Genomic DNA, 25,532 nt, shown 5'->3' with positions numbered 1-25,532 from the left:
ACTCTGTTGCTTCCTCAAGCTTTTCTGATATCACTGGATTTGAAGGAGACTAAACTCTTCTTTTCAGGAAGTTTTTGTTTCCTCTGCTTCTGCCTCTCATTGTCAGTTCTCTGCTTTGCTTTTTAATCTTTTTACAGCTCGAAGGGTCTTTACCAAATGTCTAGCTTCTGCAGTAGCCTATTATAGACTTCAGGGAATTCAGATATTCCCTTATTTGGATGACCTAATTTAAGCCCTCTCTCAGAAGCTGTTTCTTCAAAATCTACACTTCTCTGTGCTGCTTCTGCACAGTGTGGGGTTCATTCTTAATCCTTGTCTGTGTCGACTCCCCTCTCAGGACCATGTGTTTTTGGGTTGGAGGATTTAGACCATTCCAGTGTTGGCATGTCAACCTGCCAGAGTCCTGTCTTTGACTGCTCATTTCCAGTCTCATCTTCCTCTCCCAGTCCTTCCTGCAAGAGAATTTCTGTGGGCCCTGGAGTACATGGCATCCAGCATTCCCCTAGTTCCTTTTGCCAAACTCCACATGAAATTTCATTGGTATCTCAAGACTGTTTGGCTCCAGTACTGACACACACTGGACTATGTGGTTCCTCTCTTACCTTGTTTTAAGCTCGAGCTCTGCTGATGAATTCTTCAAATTTCACTGAATCCAGGTCTAACTTTTCAGATTCCACTCCCTACTCAGGAACTGTACATGGATTTCTCCGATCATGGTTAGGGAGCATCCTCCAACAACTTCAAAGTCCAGGGTCTTTGGTTTTTTCAACAAATGACAGACCATGTCAACATCAAGGAGATGAGGGCTGTACTTCTAGCTGTCCATGCTTTTCATGCCCTTTGGGTTCCAGTTTCTCTAAAGGTTTTTATAGACCATATCAGTCGTGGTGCTTTAACAAGGAAGGGGGCGCACACACAGTCTTACCTTCTTTAAGCTGGTTTGTCAGGCTTGGGACTTTGCAGTCCACTGTCAGTTGGTTCTTCAGGTATTTTACATGCCTTCAGAACACTGTCTGATGACACACACTCTGAAGAGGTCCGGGACAAATCCTCAAGAATGGATGCTTCACATGGAGGTTTTCTGGACATTGTACATTGGGAGGAGGAGGAGTTGCTCCTCAGGTCTCTTCTCTAAACAGTTTCCCCAGTCCTGTTCCAGAGTACCAAGTCCTCTGGCTTGGAAGGTGAGCACCATGTCTTATTTTCAGAAGAGGATGTTTCTGTATGCCTGTATTCCTCCATCTACTGCCATAAGCCCTACACAAAATCTTGTGGGTTGTCATGGCCATCATTATAGGTGTGTGGAGGGATTTTCTCTGCCTTCTTCCTCCCATACCATCCAGTAGCTTTTGTACTCTCCCAAGAGTTAATACTGTTGCAACAGTAATAAGGAAGAACATGTTACAGTTGAGTAAGGTCTTACCATAACAGTCTTATTTCTCAATGTTGCAATATTCTGTCCCTCCCTCCTGCTACCATTACTTTATTTTGCCCTCTCTCTGTCTGGGGGATCTGTCTTCTGTCCTTTTCTTCTCCTCCTTCCCTTCCTGGATGTACATGTCATTGCCTTCTCTGGGGTTGCTCTGGTTCTTTTGGGGTACTTCATTTGTGAGGATTAGATGTCAGTACGTGATATAATTACCTTGCACGTAGGACGTGTGCTTGACATACGATGCCTGGAGGGTAGAAAGGCTTTGGTATACTGGCCGGTTATTAGGTTATCCTTTGCAGGATGTCCCAAGAGTAAAAAATACTGCAACAGGGAGAAGTAGGACATCTACTGTTATGGTAAGATCTTAACAACTGTACTTTTAACAAGTTGGTGGACTGAACCTTTCAGAACATTTTGAGACACGGTCTGGCCCAGGGGCATAAAGTTAGACAAGTAAACGCAAACAAATTACTTGGGCAAGTTATGTGCTCCCAGGGGCATAAAGTTAGACAAATAAATGCAAACAAATTACTTGGACAAGTTGTGTGCTTTATAAGCAGTCAAAGTACTAAGTATCGTGAACAATAAAGGCGAAGTTTAGTTAAAAAAGTAAACAAATTAAGTTGAACATGAATGCATTTTTTTGCAGTAGTTGAAGTGGATTTCAGTAATTTCATTCAGAAAGAGAGTGCAGTATACAAACCGACTTAGTCCAGTAGCCATGGATGGCTAAATGATTTGCATGTATTTTGTTACAGGGAAGTACAATTAATTTGCTGCTCAGGCCTCAGCATTCTAGAGAAGGAGTTAAGACGAGTAAACTGCTGTTAAGTATATTTCAGTGATTCTTCAGATGTCCTCTTTTTAGCAGAGTCATGGCTGTGCTATACTCATCAGCTTCCAGTCACATTTTTTAAATCTTTTTTTTCCAACCTGCTTTTGTTGTTTTGCTTATTTTAATTTTTATTATGATTATATCATAATCTGCTTAGCAAACTACAGATAAATGTGTTTGTTGGATCAAAGCAGGGTGCAAAGAAAAGCACTGTTGAGTAGCTATTAAAACCTGAGACATTGAACAGCGTTTCATAGACATTTCTGTTTTACATGATTTATTTAAGTATGTGGCTCTGTAGCTGTGTTTTGAAGTAAGTCATGTGCATTAATCATGAAGGTCCCAGAAGTGCCGTAGTAGTCAGAGAAGCTGTAAATTACTTGCAGCTTTTGTTGCATAAGTTATTTAAAATTGTGTATGTTTCTATAATTTTGTTTTTAACTACTGCTTTTCAGATTCACCTTGGCTTTCCCTGCCCTCAGAGAGTTGTCCAGTTGCCCGATATTGCTTGGGAACAGTATACCTCAAGTCTTGGAAACTTTGAGAGAGAGTTAAAAAATAAAAAGCGTAATACTAGAGGGTTAAAGTTAATATTTGACAAAGGTAAGTATTGCAATAGCACATTTTTAGAAAATATAACACTTTTTGGGCAGTACTGCTGTACTAGATATTGTATAATTACATTTTCTATCCCTAGATGTCAGTTTTTGTAGTTTTATGTAAGTTTGGCTAGTCTCATAGATAGAGACAAATGAATTGTATTGATCTTCACCTCAAATGTGTTTGTAGCATTGTATACATTACAGATATTCATTGTAAAGTCACTGTTGCAGTCATATTCATGGCATATGGAAAGAAGCCACAGGCTGATAGCCACCCTACTGCCCTGAATGAGTTCTGCGTCCATAAGGATGTAGGTCTAGATCTGCCACACTGGGCGATGTAACTAGCATCTATTATAAAGGGGGCATTGGCTCGGGTCCCCCCCCCCTTCAGTACAGATAGCTGTATATAAGTTTGTGGGCACGTCACTCACTCCAGAGTATAACATCAGCTCTCATGCTCAGAATCTATGAATCTATGAATGTTAAGTGCCAAAGACTCCCTTCTTTTCGCTCTTTGCTCCTTTTTTTTTCCCAACTGTTATATTCCTACTGTAAAACTACATTTAAACCTACATAGTTAATATTTAATCTAGCACCTAACAGTTTTACCTTTTTAATCCTTAGATATCAGCCTGTCCTCTGTTGCTGTGTGTGTGCCTTTGCTCACCTGGTGTGGTTCCTGCCCTGTGAAACTCCCAACTTCTGAAGCTATCACAGCGTTTTTGGACCCTAACAAACCTTCTGAAGCACACTTAGTCTGCCTAAAGACTGCTGTATGTATTTACACCTCTATCTTGCAAACTTTTGTGTGGTGTTTGTATGTGGTCTAGGATAAGGCCCTGCCTCGTGTCTGCCAGCGGCTTCCCAGCATCCAACGCTCTAGTTTTCTCCTGTCCAATTCTGAACCAACTGTTAGCTCTTTCAGACTGTAATACTACTATACTCTTTTAGGTACAGACTTCCCCTTGCAGTTTGTTCTGCCCTCCAGAATTGTAACTCAGAGTATCCCTTTACTCTCTCCACAGACTTCACTAACTCACCCTTCCAAACTATACTACTTAGTCTCTCTTATATCTTGACTGATTGTTTTCACTCCTGCTCTTTTCTTTCTCTGTTTCTACCCGCTCCGTTCGCCCTCACTCCTCCTCCCTACCCCCAATTCCCACCCACCCCCAGTGCTCCTACCTTTATACTTCTATGACCACACCCCTCTTATCTAACACCCAATTACAACTTGACACCAATTACTCTTATCCTAACACACCCACCCAGCAATTAGCTTACTCCACCCTCACATTTCCACTGTAGGTCTCATACTCACTCCACTACATTCTTAGTTCTTACCCTACCTAATATTACTTCCTATCTCTTACATTCCTCTTACATCTTCACTCTTTACCACTTCCACTAACCTATATTATCACAGCTTTTCACTTCCTACTCTCCAATCTCTACTATACTCTACCTCATAAACTAACCTTTACCAGTTCACATAGAATCCCAACAGCTGCTCTCAAATACTCTCTTTCCCTCCACAGCATCACTTGCTCTATACTCCTTTCCACTTCAGGCACTTTAACATAACCTCACTCCAAGTCTCTACTTTTGCTATCTTGCCTATTTATATACTAGCTCCAAATCTACTCTACTCACATTGAATCATGATAACTATTTCCAGACACACCCTACAAAGGCTATACTCTTAACTTCATTTGCAGTACTCCTTACCACCACTTACCTAATCACCTTATTTGAAATAAAAAACCTCTACCTGCATAACTACTCACAAAAACAAACGCTTACCCTTAACAACCCACTAGCCCAAGCCCACATCAATATCACCTCCACCTCCAACTACCTACAAGCTAAATATCACAGACTTACTCCCATAAAACTGAATCACCCTGTAGCAAAAATTAAAAATCCTACCCATCCTTAATCACAGCCACATACTTGCTCTCAAATATTCCTCCTTACAAGCTGGTGACATCCACCCTAACCCTGGCCCACCTAAACCTAACTTTCCATCTACTACACACTCTCCACCCAACTCCCCTGATACCCTACTTAATTTTCCTAACTCCTTAAAAATTGGACATCTTAACATTCGAAGCTTAAATAACAAAATAACTAATCTCCATGCCCTTCTCAGTACTTACTCATTTGATATTTTCTGCCTCACAGAAACTTGGTTAAAACCTATGACCTCTGACAATGAAATTACCCCACCAGGATATAACATACTAAGAAATGACAGATTAAAACGTAAAGGAGGTGGAGTGGCCTTACTCTTTTAAAACAATCTTCTTATATCCTCTATACCCCATAACCCAACCCAAGATAACTCAGCTGAAATCTTGATCTCTAAATTTCAAATCAACTCCAACAAAGCTATATACATATTCTGCATCTACCTACCCACTGGCCACAACATTACTAATATAGAAGATACCCTGTCCTGGATTTCCTCAACATACCCACAAGAAACTATTATTCTAGGAGACCTCAACACTGACTGGTATAGTATCAACAATAATAATCCCTCTTCTTATATCAACCTACATAACTTTAAACAAACTATTACCTCGACTACTAGAATCAACAAACCCAACAACAAAGAGACCATCCTAGACTGGATTCTAGTCAATAAACAAAGAGAAAACTATCAAGTAGGAACCCTGCCAGATGATATCAGTGACCACTTGCCCACATATATCATCAGGCACAAAAATGACATAAACAAACCTCCCAAGTTTATTACTGCCAGAACTAAGAAACATTTTAATCCTGACTTATTTCAAATGGAACTAAATGCCTGCAACTGGAGTCCCTAAAAATCCTCCCACTAGATGAAGCTGTCAGCTACTTTAACCACAAATTCTTAACAATACTAGATACCCACACCCAAAAGATCTATTAGGATAAAGTTCAAATCTGCTCCTGGCTCTCAAAAGACACAAAACAAAAATACTTATAAGAAACAAATCATGGGCTAAATGGAGAGCAACTAAAGATGTCTCAGAACACCTAAACTTTAGACAACTTCGTAATACTACTAAAAAAGCCATTCTCTCTGACAAACAAGCCTATTACAGTAAACTTCAAGAATCTCACTCTAAGAATCCAAAAAATTTTGGGACTGCCATTAATACCCTTCTACAGCCCGCCCACTCTAGTACCCCCCCCCCCCTAGGGTCAGAAAACAAAACAATCTAGAAATTGCCAATGCCTTCAATACCTATTTTACAGAGACCATTCAAACCCTGGCCACACAGCTAACTTCTACAAACACTAACCTACCTAATTCCCAGCATGACAATCTTCCTACTTTCAAGATAAAACCCATCTCAATAGCCTTTATCCAGAAACTAATTCACAAGCTAAAACCCTGTACACCCTCTGATGACAACCTTCCAGCAGAATACCTGCAACTTGCATCCAGAGCAATTGCTCATCCTGTAGCTATTCTCATTAACCGTACCATCTCTGAAAGCACTATCCCCAATCTTTGGAAAATCTCACACATCATTCCCTTACATAAAGGAGGAAACTCTAATGAGTACTCCAACTATAGGCCCATAGCACTACTCTCACCCCTAGCTAAGATCATGGAGAAATGTATCCATCATCAGCTAATAGACTACCTTACTAAAATAACATCCTGGCCAGCTGCCAACATGGCTTTAGACCCTTTCACAGCACCACCACTGCCCTTCTATCTTTCACCAATACTATTAACACCAACCGGAACAATAACTACCTCTCATCTGCACTCTTCATTGACCTGTCAAAAGCCTTTGATATGGTCAATCACTCCTACTTATAAATACCCTACAATCCCTCTCTCTGGATTCTAATTCTATCCTTTGGTTCAAGTCTTACCTCAGCAACCGTAAACAAGCTGTTTTGTGGCAAAATCACTTGTCTTCATATCTCCCTGTCTTACTAGGAGTTCCTCAAGGCTCTATTCTAGGACCCCTTCTCTTCTCTCTGTTCATAAATGATCTTCATGTAGCTATTCCTCAATCCACCTGCATACAGTATGCTGATGATTCTACTATCATCTGTTGAGCTAAGTCTCTTCCTGAGCTGAAATCTCTAAGCCAAACTGTCTTCTCCATAGTTGAAACATGGTTCAATAACCGGTGCTTACTCTTGAATGCCAAAAAAACCAAATTACTTCTGATTACTCCCAACAACAAGACCCCTCCCATACAGTTCTCCATACTAGCTAGTAATGGAACCCTGATATCACCTGATCTGACCTGCAAGTTATTAGGAGTTACAATAGACAATAAACTCACTTTTGACAATCATATTAATAACACCATTAAGTCCGTTAACAGAAAATTAGGCTCCTTGTATAGGATAAGACCCTTCCTCACCCCAAAAGCAAGAACTACCGTGGCCCACTCTCATTTACTCTCTACCCTCCTCTATGCTTCTCCCATTTACACCAATTTAAAGCAAAACAATCTCAACAAACTTACCAAAGCCTACAACAGTATTGCAAGGTTTGTAACTGGTAAGCCCTATAGAACCCATCACTGCATTAACCTACACCAGCTAGACTGGCTTGAACTGCAAAATGCTGCTATTCACACAACTAACAACTGCTCACAAAATCTTCTACCTACCTAACAACACACCTACACTAAACAATCTTATCACACCCTATAACAATCTTCATTCCTCGCTCCTCTAATAAACTCCTAGCTTATATACCCAAATCTAACAACTTAGCTGGTGACTCCTTGTTCTCCACCACCACAGGTAAACAATGGAACATGCTGCCACCCAACCTTACCTCTATTTGCTCTTTCCCTCTTCAAACTTAATCTTAAAATCACCTAAAACTTCAATGGTTATGCCCTTGCTGCAACCCTGACTAATACTCTACTACTAGCCTGTAACCTATCTTCTCTCTCTTCCTTTACATTATTACTCTGCCAATAAATGTTGTAAATGTTATCTTCCACATTTTTATACCAATGGTTTACTTTAAAATGTTACTTTAATTCCTTCCTAATGGATGTGGCATTGCTTATTATTTTGCTTTTTTATATATTATTATTATTAAGTAAGTGGAGCTTTTCTCCTCGGGCCTCTACTGAAAATGGAAATATCTCCAGCTAGACTAGCCCGGTCAACAAATGTAAAATAAATAAATAAAATAAAATGGTGGAAAATTTTCTCTGTTTTGTTCCCATTAGTTTCGGGTGTAAAACTAGGTAGTATTTGGTCAGTAGGATTTGTTAGTAAGCTTTGTGATTCCCCTGTGTATGCCATGTGCAGGCCTGAAGAGCCTTTGCTAATATGGGTATCAATTCCCAAGCTATAAGAGCTCTTATGTTTACAGCATTGATCTTTGGATTTTCTACATTTAAGGTTTGGATATTTCCATTACGTTTTGATTTTGGTATTATATTAAGTTTGTTGTATTTTAAACTTTGTTTTACAGCAAAGTTTTTTTTTTTTTTTTTTTTTTTTTATGTCAAGTCTTAAAAGTTTTTCTCTAGGGTCAGTTATGAAGCATTCCTTTTGTACTCATTGATTAGAAATTAGATCTAGCTAATTAGTGGGAGGGGTTGAGAATAATTTTATTATTTAAGATATTCATCTACATTCCTCTTCAGTTACTAGGGCTCTAAGTTTAAAATTGCTGTTTGACTCCATTGATTTGGGGAATTTTCCCATCTAGCTACCCAACTCTGGTTGTGCTTTTAAACTTGGTGCCTTTTGTGTGCCTGTCCCTACTGTAAATTAAAACCCCTCCAGTGCTATTTCTACTGGATATTGTTTGTTCAAACTGATAAGACACGCACATTAAGACTCCTGAAGCTCGAGTTAGCTTCTGTTTCATATAATCCCATTTCATCTAGTGCACACTGCAATATTCAGGGTATTAACTTGCATTGTGTATTGTTTTCTGCATTTTTCCTTGTTTTAAACAGAAGTCAACTGTTTGCATTTTTAACTTGGTCTGCGACATTAGTCTTGCAGTATCCCTCACAGTAGTGGGAGAATTGTGAATGGCTGCAGGATTGAGTCTCATTTATTTTATTTCTACTGCTTTTTACTGTTTGTATTTTACTTGTTCTGGGGCCTTAGTCTTGTAGTATAACTTAAAATAAAGAGAGAATTGTGAATTACTGCAGGATCTGAGCCTCATTTACTGCATTTTTTCTACTTGCATTTTACTTCGTTGGGAACCTTAGTCTTGTAGTATCGTTCACAACCGTGCGAGAAGTGAGAGTTGTTGCAGGATCTGAACCCAGTTTATTAAATTTTTACTGCATTTTTTTCTGGTTGCATATTACTTAGTCTCAAAACCTTAGTCTTGTAGTGTCACTGTCAGTAGTGAGATGAGAGAATTGTGAATTGTTACAGGATCTGAGCCTCATTTATTATATTTCTTCTGCATTTTTATGTTTGCATTGTACTTAGTTTAAGAACCTTAATCTTGTAGTATAATTCACAGTAGTGTGAAAATTGTGAATTGCTGCAGGATCTGAGCCTGATATATACACTTGTACTGCATTTTTACTGTTTACTGATTGAATTCCTCCCTTACTCATCTTCTAAAACCTGTGCTGTGCAGCAGTGTTTTGCAGTACCCTGTATAGAAGCAGGGACTTAGAGTTGCAATTTGCCTTATAAAATTTCCCCTGCTATTTTCTCAAATATCTAGCTAAGTGTAGAGCAGCTAGTTTGACTGCTGAGAAGCATTACCCCAAGAGTGTTGTTTTGCAGTGTTCCTAGACCTCCTCTTCCAGCCCAACAACTCTAAACCCTAATTGCACCACCCCTCATGGATCACAAAAAAGATCCACAGCTCTGGATATGCACTTCCTATGTCTCCGCCTCTACGCCCTTAAAGCAAACTTGCCTCACAACTCAATATATTGGTCTTTGGAGACACTGTTGTGAGAAACACTGATGCCCCACTCACCAGTCTGAGCAAGGAGACATTCACAGTCAGTTGCCTATCAGGGCTAAGGATCTGCCAGATCAAACATGCACTCTACATTGAACCGCAAGTACCAGTATGACTCTGTCCTAGTCCATGTGGGTGTTAATGGCCTAAGACGTACCTCCCTGGATTATATGAAGAGAGACATTATAGAGCTTGTCATTTTGTTTCTTAGGCAGGTATGAGCTTAGCATTGAGCACCATTCTACCTTCTTCAAGGATGATACCACAATATAAACAGAAGATGATTGATTTTAACAATTGGCTTAGTTACTGGTGTCATTCTAAGGAGGTCCAATATTTGTCAGCTTGGGGGGGACGTGATCGACAGACCACACTGCTTTGCCAGGGATGAGTCTGTACCTTTGCCCACCAGGCTTTTAAATGTTAGCCAAGAATTATACACCCCTTTAATGCTTTTTGTAGGCAACACCAATCGGAAGTTAAACTAAAGGTGTTAATGCTCAGTGCTGTGAGTCTCAACAAGAAACTGCACTCCCCGGAAAGCACTCCTAACCCTGGAGTGTGTTGACATCTGTGCAGTTATTGAGATATGGTGGAAGGCACCCTGACAGTACAAGGCAGTAATGCCTTGCATACATTTAGACCAGCTACCTCACAAGAAAGGGACAAGAGGTGGAGGTGTATCAATCTACATAAAAAGTATGCTTAGCTCTAGATTGGTCAAACAGTATGACATGCCTGAGCTACTCCATGTCCTACCAACCTTAAGTAAAGTCCAATACCCTGTCATTGCTAGCTGTGTCACCATCTGTAACCCAGGCTAACCATACCATATATTTGAATGTACTGGGGTCACTCACCATTCAACATCATATTCATTGGTAATTTCAACTATCCCACCATAAACTTTGGTACATACACAAACACTAACATGCAGGCTCAAAGATCCCTGGATTTTGTCCATGCGAATACCCTGAAACAACTAGTCTGCACACCTACTAGAGGTGCAGATATCTTGGATCTGGTACTCACAAATATGAGAGAACATAGCACCCCCTCCCTTGTGTAATGTCCTCACTGCCCTGATCAGATGACAGACTGGTAACCCATGAAGTAAATATAAAGTCTGAACTATCAGAAAATCTTCAGAACCTTTAAGAACTTTCAGAAGTTAACTACCTCCTGTGAAAGTGAAGGCAGAGCTGTTACCCCCCCCCAAACTCAGAAAACACTGTGACTTATGTAGAAGTGTTTATGAAACCCTGTACACGCATGTAAATAACTGCAGAGAAACAGCAGTACCAAACCAAAATAAAATTAAGATAAACTCCAAAAACAAGCCCTCTTGGTGGATCCCCAGCATAAATGGGTTGTACAACAAAAAAAATCCTGTCCAAAATAGCAAGGGCTGTGTCCAAAAAACAAACTCCCTCATCGGTCTCAAGCAACTCAGGAGGCTAATGAAGTCCATCAAATCATTCTTTGAAGCAAAACTATCCCCCAATGCTAAGGATGACCATAGGGACTTTTCAGTTGTGTAACCTTAAAGGAAATATCCAACAGTGTACTGAACTAATAGTAAATGGAACTTCTTGTATCAAACCGGGGATATAACAGATTTGCTGGCCGGTAAAGTTAGCTCCAATTTCACCCCCAGTTCCCTCCAGAAATATCTTATTCTCCCCCACTGTACTCTCCATAGATAAAAACACTGCATCAGTGGATACCGTTAATATCACAGGGTGCCTGCTTAATAGCTTGAAACATGACCTGTCAGGCTCACTATTCAGCCACAGCCTCCAGACAGGCTTCATCCCTAGGGACTGGAAGACTGCAGCTGTCATCCCTCTACATAGAGGTGGACCATCAACAGACCCAGGGAACTGCACTGGCCCATAAGTTTGAATAGTCTTATATGCAAGGCCAATGAAAGAATTATATTGGACCTATAGGCAGTTGGCCTGGAGGATTAAGGGTTTGTTAATAAGCTGTTTCCTGTGGTCCAGAGGTGCAAGGTTTGATTCGCTCAGCCTTCATTGCTCAATTGTGTGATTCTAAGTAAGTCACTTTACCAGACACCACTCTCAGGCTGAGTCTGAAGAAGGCCCATGGAGATCAGTGCTCTACCTGGGAAAACAAATTAAATTAATATGTACAATTCTATATGGTGGTTGGCAGAATGGATAATGTTTCTAGCTCGCAGACACAAGGTACATGGTTTGATTCTCACCTGTAATGGAAGGTGGCTAGGCTTAAAATGGCCAATAAGGCAGCTAGTCTAGTATTTATGTAACACAAAACCAAGCATGCTGGAAACCAAGGAGCAGAAATGGATATGCATATAGATTTTAATAACCACAAAAATAATATGTTTAATCCTATAAATGTTTATCATTCCAAGTGCCTTTTTTGTTTGGGGAAAGTCCCATCTGTTTTTGGATTGTCAGCAGTGTGCATGGTTCTTTAGAAAACCCCGTAGGCATATGGAAGCTACCTATGGAACATGACAGCCGGGGGAAAAAAAGTTTAAATACCATGTTTCAGGCATCTATGCAGTCAACTACTTATTTTGGGGGAAAAGGTTTCCCCCCCAAGAAAATCCATAAAGGCCGCCACTTTAATGAGGTGGAGAAAGAGAACCCTCAAGAAAGATACTAGGGAAAAAAAGATGTAAACTAATTGTGTCACAAAACCACATGAGTGAGTCAGATGTTCTTCGTGTTTCACTGTTGCAGTCATCACATTTGGGTTATCTGCTTGCAGTAGCCCTCAGTTGGTCTGATTATCAAAGTCTTGGGTTCTGCATCAGTTTCTGTCTCATCTTCCGTGATGTCAGGTAGTCCTGGGTATAAAGCATGCAGCCAACGTCATTACATCAATCTTTCTTGCCGTGTGGTGCCCAAAGCAGAAGCAATTAGCAAGTACCGGTCAGCCGACTCCTAAAATTTTCATTTTCGAGTTTCAAAACCGAAGTCTTCATCTAAAGCTAAGTACCCAGTTGGGGAAACTTTTTCTTGCTCTAAACCGATGTCAGTAAAAGTCAGTAAAAGTCAGTAGTTGTATTTCTTGTGGAAAGCAAATACTTTGTAAAGATTTTCATTTGTACTGTATTCCTTGCCTAGGCCCTGACCACGATGTACCTCGCTGTCGGTTTTGTGCCTTATTTTAAACCACAAACTATTCGTCGTCAGTACATTTTCACTTCTAAATATTTTGGTACTCAGTTCAATTATCCAGATATGTCTTCAGTAAGTCACCCGACTACCGACATTCTGAAAAAACGCAAAGGTAAGTGAGGTGCTTTTGCAGCCCCTGATACACGATACTTCAGATTCTCAGGCCTCTACTGAGACTCATTCGGAGACTGGTATGTGCCGTGAGATATTTCAACTGTGGAACCTGCGGATGTCTCTACCTGGGATGGGTCTGGAGCCGCTGTGCAGGGCACCGGCTTCTGAGGGTGTATTCAGGCCTACTGACTTGTATATTAAACCAACGCCATCTTCTTCAACGTCTAAAACTCGAACCATGCCTAGGAAACAGACTCCCAGAGCGCATGGTCAGGTCTCTATGCCTAAAAAACAAATAAGAATGACTTAAGACCTTATTACTTTAATCAGGAGAAGCCAACCTTCCCCCTCTAAGAGACCTAGGACTGAATTTGCTTATGATACTTCTGACCAGGAGTCTGCTGACCAGGATTCTGAAATTTCTGTCTCCTCTGATGACCAGGGTTTACCTTTATCTACCTATGAGGATTCTGATGCAGAGGACTCTATTCCCTCTGCTTCACCCCTAGAGGATTTTTCTTTTGGTGAAACCTTGCATTACTCTTAGGGAACATTTTCATTGGGAAAGCCAGAATTACTCTGATTGTAAAAAGAGGCTTAGAGATTTTTTACTCCTGCCCCAACACAGGCCTTTAGCTATCCCTCCTGTGCTGGATATTGTTGATGATGCCTTTTCAGAATCTAGCTTGGCCCCTGACTCTTTACCTCCTGCTCCCAGAAAACTTGATAGATATTACAGGGTTCCTGATTCTCATAAGTTCCTTTTTAAAAATCCTACTGCGGATCCTGAGACCATTTCACAGGGACCCAAGGGCATTAAGGCTACTACTGCCAAAAATCCTACCCCCTCTGATAGAGATTCCAGGACCCTGGATAGATGGGGTAAGAAGGTATACGCCTCTGCAACCTTGGCCATCCAGGCCTTAAATTGCGAGTTTCATATGTTAAAGTATCAGCAGCATGTTATTGGATTGCTTAAACAGAAAATGATGTTGATTCCTGATTGTGCTGAAAATAAGGATTTACATGATTTAATGCATTCTGCTGAACAGGTTGGAAAACATACTTTGCAATGTGGTTTTTATTCACTAGAGGCATCTTGCAGGGCTGCTGTCACTGGGTCTGTACTTAGAAGGCATGCTTGGCTTAAGGAGCAATCTTTGCCAGATCATGTTAAAACTAAGTTGCTGGATGCTCCCTTAAATCAGGACCGCCTGTTTGGCGACAAAGCAGTAGTTCTTAAAAAGATGGAGGAAAAAGCTAAATCTATGCAAACTGTTAAATATTTCTTACAAGTGCAGCCTCCTAGATTTAGTAGCATTGGCCCTCAAAAAAGTCTTCCTTTCCTGCCTCTTCCAGGCCTTCTCAGTTCAAACCCAGAACCAGCAGAACACCCAGGCTTCAGTCCCAGTGTACGCACAGGACTAAGCAGTGGGGGGCTCCCACTTCCAAATCAGGGAGTAGTAACTCCCCCTATGGTAAGCTGTCTCAATGACTTAACTTTAAAACTTCCAAGCACTTCTCAACTGACTACCCCTTTAGGGGGAAAGATTGCTCTGCAAGCAAAAACCTGGAACTCATTACCCAGGATAAATGGGTTTTAAACATAGTTTCCCAAGGTAACAGATTTCACTTCCACACGCTACCAACCCCAAACAGTTGGCCAGATCTACCCCCAAATCAGTGGGCAGAGGTTCAAAAACAAGTACTCTCTCAAGATTAAAGGCTATTCAGACTGTAGCAGAAGAGGAAAAGGGACATGGTTTCTACTCAAGACTTTTCCTGGTACCCACAAAAGACAACTCATGGCATCCTATCCTAAACACCTTTTTGGTGATTCCAAAATTCAAGATGCTAACTTCACCAGTTGCTTCCCATGATAGGCAAAGATGCCTGGTTGGCAACACTGGATTTAAATGAAGCCTACCTGCACATCCCAATCAGGGAATCTTGCAGAAAATACCTATGCTTCAAAGCAGGCTGCGTGCACTATCAGTTCTCTGCACTGCCCTTTGGTTTATCTACTGCGCCCAGGGTATTCACAAAGTGCCTAGCTCCAGTCATTGCATTTTGCAGGCAAAGAAATATTCAAATATACCCATACCTTGACAATTGTCTAATTCAGGCAGAAAGCCAGGACATACATCTGAATCATCTGGCATTTGTACAAAAGGTGTCAACTTGTCTGGGGTACACCATAAACGAAAATAAATCACATCTGGTACCCTGTCAACAAATTATATTCCTGGGAGCAAGCTTGAACACATATTCCCAGATGGCTTTCCTCACACCAGAGAAACAAATTCATTTGAAAACTTACTTCAAACTAGTGGCCACAAAAACCCTGCTATCTGCAAGGCAAATACTGCAAGCCTTGGGGTTCATGGCCTCATGCATTCTACTAATTCCATATGCAAGACTGCATATGAGGAAACTACAATGGTTTCTAAAAAGCCTATGGTGTCAACATTCTCAGGATCTAGAAGCAATGATTCCTATCATACCTTGCCTACGGTTAGAATTCCTTTGGTGGGCAGAGGCCTGCCACCAAAACAAGGGCTACCATTCACTCTACCCCCAGCCACCCAAACCCTAACAGACGCATCAGACTATGCTTAGGGGGGCTCACCTGGCAGGGAAGTGCATTCAGGGCAAATGGAACCCAAGTCAAATGCACCTGCATATCAATCAAAAAGAAATGTTAGCTGTACAGAATGCTCTGACAGCCTTTAAGGACCACATTCTTCCAAGACAGTTAATGGTAAAGACTGACAACACCACTGTTATATGGTACAAAAGCAGGGGGGGTACCCATTCTTACCCCCTCTGCAGACTAGCCATGTCTCAGTGGAACACAGCCTTGAGCTACCAAGTGCATCTACAGGCTCAATTCCTGCCAGGAAAATTAAATACACTGGCAGACGAAGTAAGCAGAAATCTCATGGACCCACATGACTGGAAACTGGAACCAAAGATTTTCAACATGTTGATCAACAAATGGGGGATCCCGGATATAGACCTGTTTGGCTCCCCCAGAACTACCAGTTGGACAAATTCTGCACAAGGACTCCCCACAAACAAGCTTGGAAAGTGTATGCTCTGTCCTTCATCTGGAAAAATCTATCAGTTTATGCTTTTCCTCCTCTGCCTCTCCTCTCCAAAGTGCTACTAAGATCAAATGGGACAAGCCAAGGATGATACTGTTTGCACCAGACTGGCCACGCCAACTCTGGTGCCCTGGTACACCTTCTTGCACAGTGTTACAGCTGGCCCCATGGCACCTAACTCAGACCCCTACCCTGCTGTCTCAGCAAGAGAGCCAGATTCCGCACCCCCAGCTTCAAGCCCTGAACCTGGCAGCCTGGCTAATTACCTAATCTCTCTGTTACCATCCCTCAGTAAACAAACGTTGGATGTCATTTTGGAGGCAAGGAGGCCTAGTACTAGCAAATCATATGCTGAAAAATGGAAAAGATTCTGTGCCTGGAACCAAACTCAAGGGATGGCCACAACAGCGCCCAATTTACCTCAGATTCTTAAATACTTAACTGAGATGCTTCACAAGGGCCTTTCCTTTTCCTCCCATCAAAATTCACGCCTCAGCCATTTCAGCTCATTACAACACAGAACCCACCCCTCTTTTCTCACCCACTGCTCAAGCAGTTCCTCAGAGGGGCCAGAAACTTAAGATCACCTAGGAGAGCCCCAACTCCAGCCTGGGACCTTAATTATTGGAAAAACTCACTCTTCCCCCTTTTGAGCCAGCTGCAACTGCAGAGTTAAAATTCCTTTCTTGGAAAACAGCTTTCCTTTTAGCAATCACTTCAGCAAGAAGGGTATCTGAATTACAGGCCCTTATGACAGTGGAGCCTTTCATCATCTTTCATGCGGACAGGGTGTCCCTCAGGACCAATCCCTCTTTCATGCACAAGGTGGTATCCAGTGTGGCTCTTAATCAGTCCATTCATTTGCCAACCTTCTCTTCTAATCCACAGAACAAAGGGGAATGGATACTGCACTCCTTAGATGTGCACAGACAACTTAGATATTACTTGGACAGGACTAAACCTCAAAGGAAATCTGAACAACTGCTGGTGGCATTTGTTGCAGGGGCAGAGGGGAAGGCTATTTCAAAGCAAACCATTTCTAAATGTATAGTCCATTGCATTAATTTCTGCTATAAGCTCCATGGAAAACCTATCCCACAGGGGATTAGACCCCATTCAGCCCGGGCTGCATCTACCTCTACAGCCGTTCTCAGAGGATGTCCCTACCAGAGACATCCTAGAAGCTGCTACCTGGAGTTCTGTGCATACTTTCACCAAGCATTACCATTTGCCAATTTTCTCTAAATCCAGAGCTGGCTTTGCCACTACAGTCATGCAGGGCCTTATAGCTGGTCCTAATGCAATCTAAATTCCTCCTCCCATCCTTAGCTTTGGGAATCTACCCAAATGTGATGACTGCAACAGTGAAACACGAAGAACATAGTACAGATGTGTACACTTACCATAAATGTAGATGTTATTATGTATTCACTGTTGCAGTCCTGGTTACCCTCCCTCCAGCCTCCTGACTTCCTTTGGCTATACCTCTATTTTCCTTTACTATACTTAAAAGCTTTTTGGTGCATTTGCTTTTTTGTTGGAGGTATAACCGTGTTTGTGTGTATATATATATATATATATATATATATATATATATATATATATATATATATATATATATGGGGCACCTGACATCTGGGGCAAGAAAAACTGATGTAATGGCGTCAGCTGCCTGCTTTATACCCCTGACTACCTGACGTCACGGAAGATGAGACAGCAACCGACACAGGACCCAAGACTTTGGTAATCAGGCTGACTAAGGGCTACTGCAAGCAGATAACCCAAATGTGATGACTGCAACAGTGAATACACTTGAACATCTACATTTATGTAAGTGTACACAACTGTACTTTTTTCCAGTCCCCTGGTAAGGGGTTATCTTGTATATTTGCTGACCTGTGTGTGACACCTATGGAAACGGGCAGACACAGGTAGTTGATAGCACATCCTTTCAGGCCGAGTGCCACAAACAAAGTTTGCTACATGCATCCTTCTTTATAAATGCTTCAGGGTTTGTTTTCCCAAGAGAAAGAACCCATCTTGTTGTTGACTTCCTTGGAGCAGGAGAATGATGCATGGTGTGGGGGTGGTTTAAAACAGTTTTCTTAGACCCGTGGAGAGCACATTTCCTTGAGTAGTCAAGGCTAAGTGGCATAACCTCCAGTAGTTGAGTTCCCACTTGATGTTTATTAAGGTCTGAAGCACTTGGCTGAGGATCTCTTTCAGCAATGGCAAGCAGTGGCTAAGACATCTCCCGCCAGCCCCTGCCCCCCCCCCCCCATCACACACACATACCCTCCCAGAGGAGGTTAAGAGAAAAAGGAAGACTCACAGGTTGCATAGTCCAGCTCATCCTCCGAAAATGTCATGGAGGGCAGTCGGTCCATATGTTATAGATGTGTTCTTTGAGTAAAACTCAAGTGAAGAGGACTTCATCTCCTTGGGGTCCCCATAAGATTGCCTGTTTTATTGAACCCATTAAAATTGTGAGGGAGCATTTTAAATGAGGGAATGAAAAAAATTACAATAGCAAGGGGAAACCTTGATTTATTAGATCGGGGGAACTTATTCCCTCAGTGGTTCCTAATGAAGTCTCTTCCCACATGTACACACACACACACACACACACACACACACACACACACACACACACACACGAAACCAGATACAGTAAGTTCTTTAGGGTACTACAGACTCACCATTGCTGATGCAGACAACTGGTAGTTCACCCCACGGTTCATTCTGTAGAGGCACACAATGGAGATAAACTTGTACGAAGATCAAATTAATTGCCAAATGACAGAGAAAGCAGGATCTTGGATAAACTCCAAAACATCCGTGGAAATTCAGGATGGATCACTGAAGTCCAAGATCCTGAAACTTGTTCAGCTTACCCAAAGCATGGGTAAACATATGATTAAGTGCAGTTATGACTCAGTAGTTTAGAGGAAGGTGTTGGTTCTATTATCAGTCGCCATACTTGGGTTAGGGTTTAGGGGTTACCAGAACCCATTGGTGCTGGGGGAGAGATTTTAAGTTCCCCCTCTGATGGAGACGTACATGGTTGGGAAACCTTTCACAGACTTCTCTTTCATCAGGTGCCAGTGAAAAGATCACCAGGTGAAGGCAGTCTGTGGGGAGAGGCAAACATTGTAGAGTAAGAGGAAGGGCAAAGCAAGCTTTAAGTGGTTCAGCCTCTCCCTTCAAGCAGTTAAGAGTTGGAATCCTTCCTTTCTATCCCCTTTACTTTCCTATACCCTACACTTGACCTAACTGGAGGGCAAATTGCCCATGTCTCTGCAAAGCGGATCAAAGATGAGATTGGAAAGACTGGTGTTGAGCATTATGAAAAAGGGTACAGCATAGAGTTTTGTCTATCCCTCCTTTTATGGTTATGCTCCTGGTCCCAGAAGGTCAGCTGCACTTGGTCCTGCCTCTTTCTCAGCAGGTGATAGACCAGGGCGCACTAGAACCTGGTGCCAAAATGGGAAGAAGGGTTAGGTTTCTTCTTCCACATTTTTTCTAGACATCAAAAGAGTTAGACCATCAGAGCCAATTCTAGAGCTCTCTGGGCTTGACTGCTTACTTCAGGTACCGGATTAAGGGTACTCCCCCTGTATGCACTGCTCTAACTACTCTTTCCTCATGCTCTCTTGATCTTGCTGGATGCCAAAGATGGTTATTTGCTTATACCTATTTACATGAATCACAAGTAGATTCTAAGGTTTAGCATCAGATTCCAGCATTACCAGTTTACTTCTTTGCACTTTGGGTTCTCGAGTCCACACAGGCTGTTCATGAAGTGCCTAGCCCCAGTGATGGCATTCCATAGACTAAAAAAGTTTCCATATCTTTCCTTACTTTAACCGTCTGCTGGAGGCACAGTCTCTGTATTACTGGAGTTTTCTTGAAACATTGTGGGTTTTTAGTCCGATTTTGCCAGTCAGGACAGAATCAAGGCATTTCTATGGTGACTCTAAGCCCAGATGGAGTGCAGTGTTTGTCTTTCAAAAAAAAAATCCCTCACCTGGTTTTGCTTTCAGACCAGTAAGGTAGATCAAGGTAAGCCTGCAAGCCTGATTGTGTATACAGAAGATTCAGTGGTTCCTAAGGTACCCCTAGAGTCAACACTTGCAACTCTGTTGACGTGATGCTGCCAGTGTTATCCTGTAACCCAGATGGAGTATGTGTGGTGTGGTGTGTAAGACAGCAGGAAATATTATCCTACCTCCTAGAAGCTCCTGAGTTTTTGATGACCGATGCTTCTGATTTTGCATGGTTTGCCCACATGGGGATCATCTTAGTTCAGGGGCCTTAATATCCCTCTCAAAATCGTCTGCCTTGTGAATACACTCGAACATCTACATTTATGGTAGGTACACAACTGTACTTTCCTGGGTGCCTTCCACTCATTCCGTAGGTGGTGGAGGAATTATACAACAGCCTAGTCTGACCTTCATAGTTCCATTTTGGCTCAGGCAACAATAGTTTTTGATTATGGTTTATATGGCCAAGAGACTTAGGTTTTCCAGCCACAGGAGAGTAACGTAGTCACCAAGAGGACCCAGAACCCTGATATATCCAAACCGGAATGGTTTTAGACTGATGGCCTAGAAGACCCGATGCTCATTCTACTTGGGCATATTTTGTCTGAGGACGTGCTGACCATTCTGTAAAAGAACAGGAAGATTAAGTTAAGGAAATCTGCAAAATGTGATGCAAAAAGAACCTATTGAAAGCAGAGGTGCCCCTATTTATGACCTATTTGTCCAATCTCTTTAAAGTAACACTTTCATATAAAGGTGTGTGTTTCAACTAATATGTGCTTGCCATCCACTACTCTCACCTCTGACAGTGGAAGTGTTAGTCAAGCAATTCCTATAGGAAATGATTCATGTGTGGCCACCTATAAGGGCTGTCCCTTTCTCTTGTACCCAGTTGCGGAGCTCCAAGATGAATTCTAAACTGTCAACCAGTGGCTAATAGGCCAGAAAGTTATGCTTAATCCCTCAAAAACAAAAGCAGTGCTATTTAGAATCAACCAAAAATAAAGCACCCAGCTTTCCTTAGTAGTAAAGATGTTAACAGTGCTAGCTGAGAAACTACCCAAATCCGTCAAATACCTTGACATTTGTCTAGACCAATCTCTTAGCTTTCAATTGCACATTCAAAACAAACACAAACACACACACACACACACACACACACACACACACACACACACACACACACACACACACACACACACAGCGATTAACACCCTACTGTTCTGGCCAAACAGCTACCTGTTCTGCCCAAGCCAACCAAAGCTGCCATAGGTAAAGGGAATAATCTTATCTGAACTCAAATATGGACTACCTACCCATTATAGCTGCAGACTCAAAGAAAAATGCTACCACCTTACACACCATCTCTGATAAAACCTGCCACTTCATTACTAACTTGCCCAAAAATCAGCTGTGTCTCTTGGATTCTCTCCAAAATCCCCCTTATATTGTGATTCTTTTTTTGTAAACCAAAATTGGTACTCCATCCAGTTTATCAAACAGGAAGGCCAGTTGGGCCAAAAAACACCATCCAATTTGCCTCACCCTTTTTGATCCCATTCACTCTGTGGTTAAAGGGAAATCCCATAGCTCTTGAAAAATGGTTTTCTTTATTTTATTTTTTTTTTTGTCCCGAATAAAGCTCATGGTTTCTGGTTTTGTCAGAATTGGATTAAAGCTTAAATGTCTAGCTCGATAACCTTATTGATTATTAGTTTTAAAAATTTTAAGGGGTAGCCTGTATCCAAAAACATTACTTTCACCTTTCTTGTTTAAAGCTGGAATGTCTCATCATCGGTAGCCAACCTTGAAAGCCTAACCATTTGGCCTTTGACTAAATTTATTTTCTGCTATGCTGGATGACTACTCTGAAAACATAAGTAACTATTTGAAAATGTCTGTTTCCTAAAAATAGAAGATTCCCATACACCATTCTTAATGTTTTTTTGTGATCAGTACATGCAGATATCTATTTCTAGCTCATTCTTGTACGTACAGGGCAAATATTCATCTGATTGGTTGATGTATTGTATGTTTGTTGTTGTTTTGTTTTTTGGCTTTTCCCGGTTAGGGGTCGCCACAACGGAACTCCGGTCCGCTAATGATTGGCAGTTGTTTTTTATGGTGTTGAGTTGCCAGCCCGACGGCCAACCTTAAACGAAGGCACTCCCATTCTACGCATGTCTTTTGAATGCCCACTCAACCGCGGGAGGACATGCAGACTCCACACAGAAGGCATTCCCAACCCAAGCCGAAAATTGAACGGGAGAACCTCTTTCTGTGAGGCAACAATGCTACCGCTGCACCACCGCGGAAGTTCTGGTTGATGTATAAATTGGTGAAACATTTCTTGGACTCCCAATCAGATTAAAGAATGTCATCTCAAAACCTAAAACCTGCATTTATCTTGGGCTAGTAGTGGTTATCAAAAATATTTTCTTTCTCCTAAATCCATGTGATGATGATTGTAAGCACAGGTGCTGGATGGACACCCCCATAGCCAACCCTTAATTTTTTAAAATGTTTTACCATCAAAATGCATAAAGCTGTTGTGAAGTACCATGCTCTTGACATTCTTCCAATGTATCTGTATCCTTGTGCGTCAGTGTTCCATTGGAAATGAATGCCTGATGGAACCAATCCATACCAACCTCATGAGGAATAACTAAAAGCAAATCCTTCACTTTGTTACCGGTAAACATTCTTTGTCAAATTCTGTCTTGGCTAACTTTGATAAAAAGTCCCAAGAGTCCTTTAGTATGTGCTTCTTGTCCTGAAAAAAAAATATTTTTTGTCCATTAAATTTGCTAAAAGTTCAGCCTTAGAACCTGAAGAAGCCACAGTTGGCCACAAAGGAGGGTCTTCCTGATTTTTGGGCACCTTCAGTATTCCAAAAATGGAGGGTATAACTGGCTGCTTAGCCCTTAAAAAAACTTGTAATTCAGAAATAAAATCAAAGTCATTGCCAGGAGTGAATGAGCACATCTCTCTTAATTGTATTTTACATAAAAATTCTGCTGTGCTATGAAGTTTTAACTATGATCTTTATTTGTAAGTGTATTTAAGATGTTGTGGTCATGTGACATTTAGTTTTAAAATATAAATAGGGAGTAATTTTTAGTTTGATGAAGTTCTAGTACTTGAAAGAATGAAAGCGCTCAACTTTTACAGTGGTAATAAGTGAGTCTTTCAATATCCTTTTGGAGTTGCCTCACAACTTTTTTTTTGTTTTTGTAGTCTTGATTTCCCCTGTGTGAGCATTGTTGGTTCCTTTTTGTGTTAGAGAAAAATAAAAATTAGCAGTAACTACTTAATGTGCTGCAGGAACACAAATGTACTATACAACATCAGGATAAAATAAATTTTTTTTTTCAGTTTCTAAAAATAATGATGTTTCAAAGGAGTACTGTATTTATGTCCTACTAAAAGATCTGTCCTCTTTATGTGAATTGAACTTCGGGGTCATCAGGTTTGCTTTTTCTTTGAAGAGCATCTTCCTGGTGTGCAAGTGATGATCTCCAAGATTTCTTTGCAGGGGCAGAAACCAGAGGAGAAAGCTCACAACCAGGATATACATAAGCAATGTAGCTGTTGCATGAAGTCAGTGCAGAATTTTATGCCTTGGAGGGAAGGGCTTGCCCTTGTTAAGCGCTTTCCAGGTGGATTGTATATTGCATTGTTTCCATCTTGCCCACTGACAAATGACGTACTTAAAGCTCACATTGTTGAAGAAGTGATTCTCTCTTACACTTGGTTCAAGAATGTGTCTCCAGTAAATGCATCTATATAGTTGCCACATAGTTGTTGATACACACCTTCCTCAAGCTTTATTGTGTTACTACAGTTGTGGGGAGCAGCCAGTGTTTTGGGAAGTCCATCCTCTTGGACTCTGCCATTTTCAGCCTTTGCTTTGTGATCCATCCTTGTGGTTAATTGTTAGGATTCAAGACTAGGACCTGTCAAAGAAGATCTTTACTGTTGGGTACAACAGATACTTTTTAACTGTTTCATTGTGTCAGACTGTGAGAGAATCCTGCTTACTGGGTCCCTCCGTCCTATGTGGATGAATGTATATTCTTCCAACCTCATCTGTTGGATTTCATTAATCCAGGCAAGAGTATTGCATACAGTGTGCTTGTTTTAAAAATGTATATATCAAATATTAAATCTTATGCCTTGATTTGCAAGAAAGTGCTCCCATCTGGCAGAGGGTAAACTGTTGAGCTCAGGGACATTTGTGCTTATGTAGCCAGCATGTTGTCATTGCATGGATTTCAGGGGGCAAGCCCAAAAGTGGGAATTGTCTTTAGTTTGCTAAATATTGATTGTGAGCCTCTTAAAATAAGTTCTCCTTGTAAATCAAAGTGCAAATTAAGAATGAATCTTTTGTATATGTTGAATATATGTGTCTTTTAGTTATATTTCAAGTGTACTAAAAATGGGGAACAACCAGTTGGAATTAGAAAACAGGTAAGGTCATCGTGCTAACTGCTACCAAATATAGAATCAAGTCTGGAAGATTTAGGATTTTTGCTTGGAAGCGTTTGCATACATATTTTTATACCCCAAGCAGTTAGCTGCCATATGTTGGAGGTGTGATGGGGAAGAAAACGATAACTTGGGGACATGTGTTTTGGAAATGTAATGAGTTGGCAGACTTTAAAAATTTCCCATAGAGCACTTGCCTGAAATATTGGGTGAATAAATGCTGTATATAAGGAAATGCTTTTTTTTTTTTTAGCTGGGACAAAGGATCCAAATTGCACAGACATAGTAAAGCCTTGTGAAGTTTAATTCTCGCGGCTGTCAAAAAAAGCAATTACTAGAAAATGTCAATCAAAGTCTAAGCCAACTGTATTTGAAGTGTTGAATATTGTAATAGAGATAAAATAACTGGAAGGGTAGGAGCACATTACATAGAAAAATGATAATTGTGGGAACAAATACGTAGAATAAAGTTTTGAAGGAGATGTGATGTTTAAGGGAAGGCAGGAATTGAGCAATGTATGTAATATTGGATTGATGTTAGTTATACAAAAGAGTAGATGTAATATATAATGTTTGTAACTGGGAACGTTAATATGGTTTGTTTTATATAAATGTATGTGTACCTATGTCTTAAGGGATAATTCAAAGTGTTAAAAAAAAATAATTGTGCTGTCGCTGTGCTAGAATGGAAGTCTGGATCATTTGATTTTATTAAGAGGTGAATTAAATACTGCTATATTTGTGTGTGTGTAAGAACATTTTATGAGGCATTAGGTACAGTAGCTGTACACA

The 25,532-nt window shown here is 41.0% G+C and overlaps 1 protein-coding gene across 4 annotated transcripts in view; it reads left to right on the top strand.

The window, feature by feature from the left end:
- Positions 1 to 25,532, top strand: part of ZZZ3 (zinc finger ZZ-type containing 3) — a 1,369,419-nt gene that overhangs the window by 907,886 nt on the left and 436,001 nt on the right. For all 4 annotated transcript variants that reach the window (XM_044085855.1, XM_044085854.1, XM_044085853.1 and 1 more), the window contains one exon: positions 2,723 to 2,870. In XM_044085855.1, the coding sequence (XP_043941790.1) occupies positions 2,723 to 2,870 (148 nt within the window). The remainder of the gene's footprint in view (positions 1 to 2,722; positions 2,871 to 25,532) is intronic.

The sequence above is a fragment of the Protopterus annectens genome, chromosome 10.part0 (genome assembly GCF_019279795.1).
Source record: "Protopterus annectens isolate FY-2018-M chromosome 10.part0, PAN1.0, whole genome shotgun sequence".
NCBI classification, from domain to species: Eukaryota; Metazoa; Chordata; order Ceratodontiformes; family Protopteridae; genus Protopterus; species Protopterus annectens.
The sequence above is the reverse complement of the archived record's forward strand: the minus strand, read 5'-3'. Positions and strand labels throughout refer to the sequence as shown.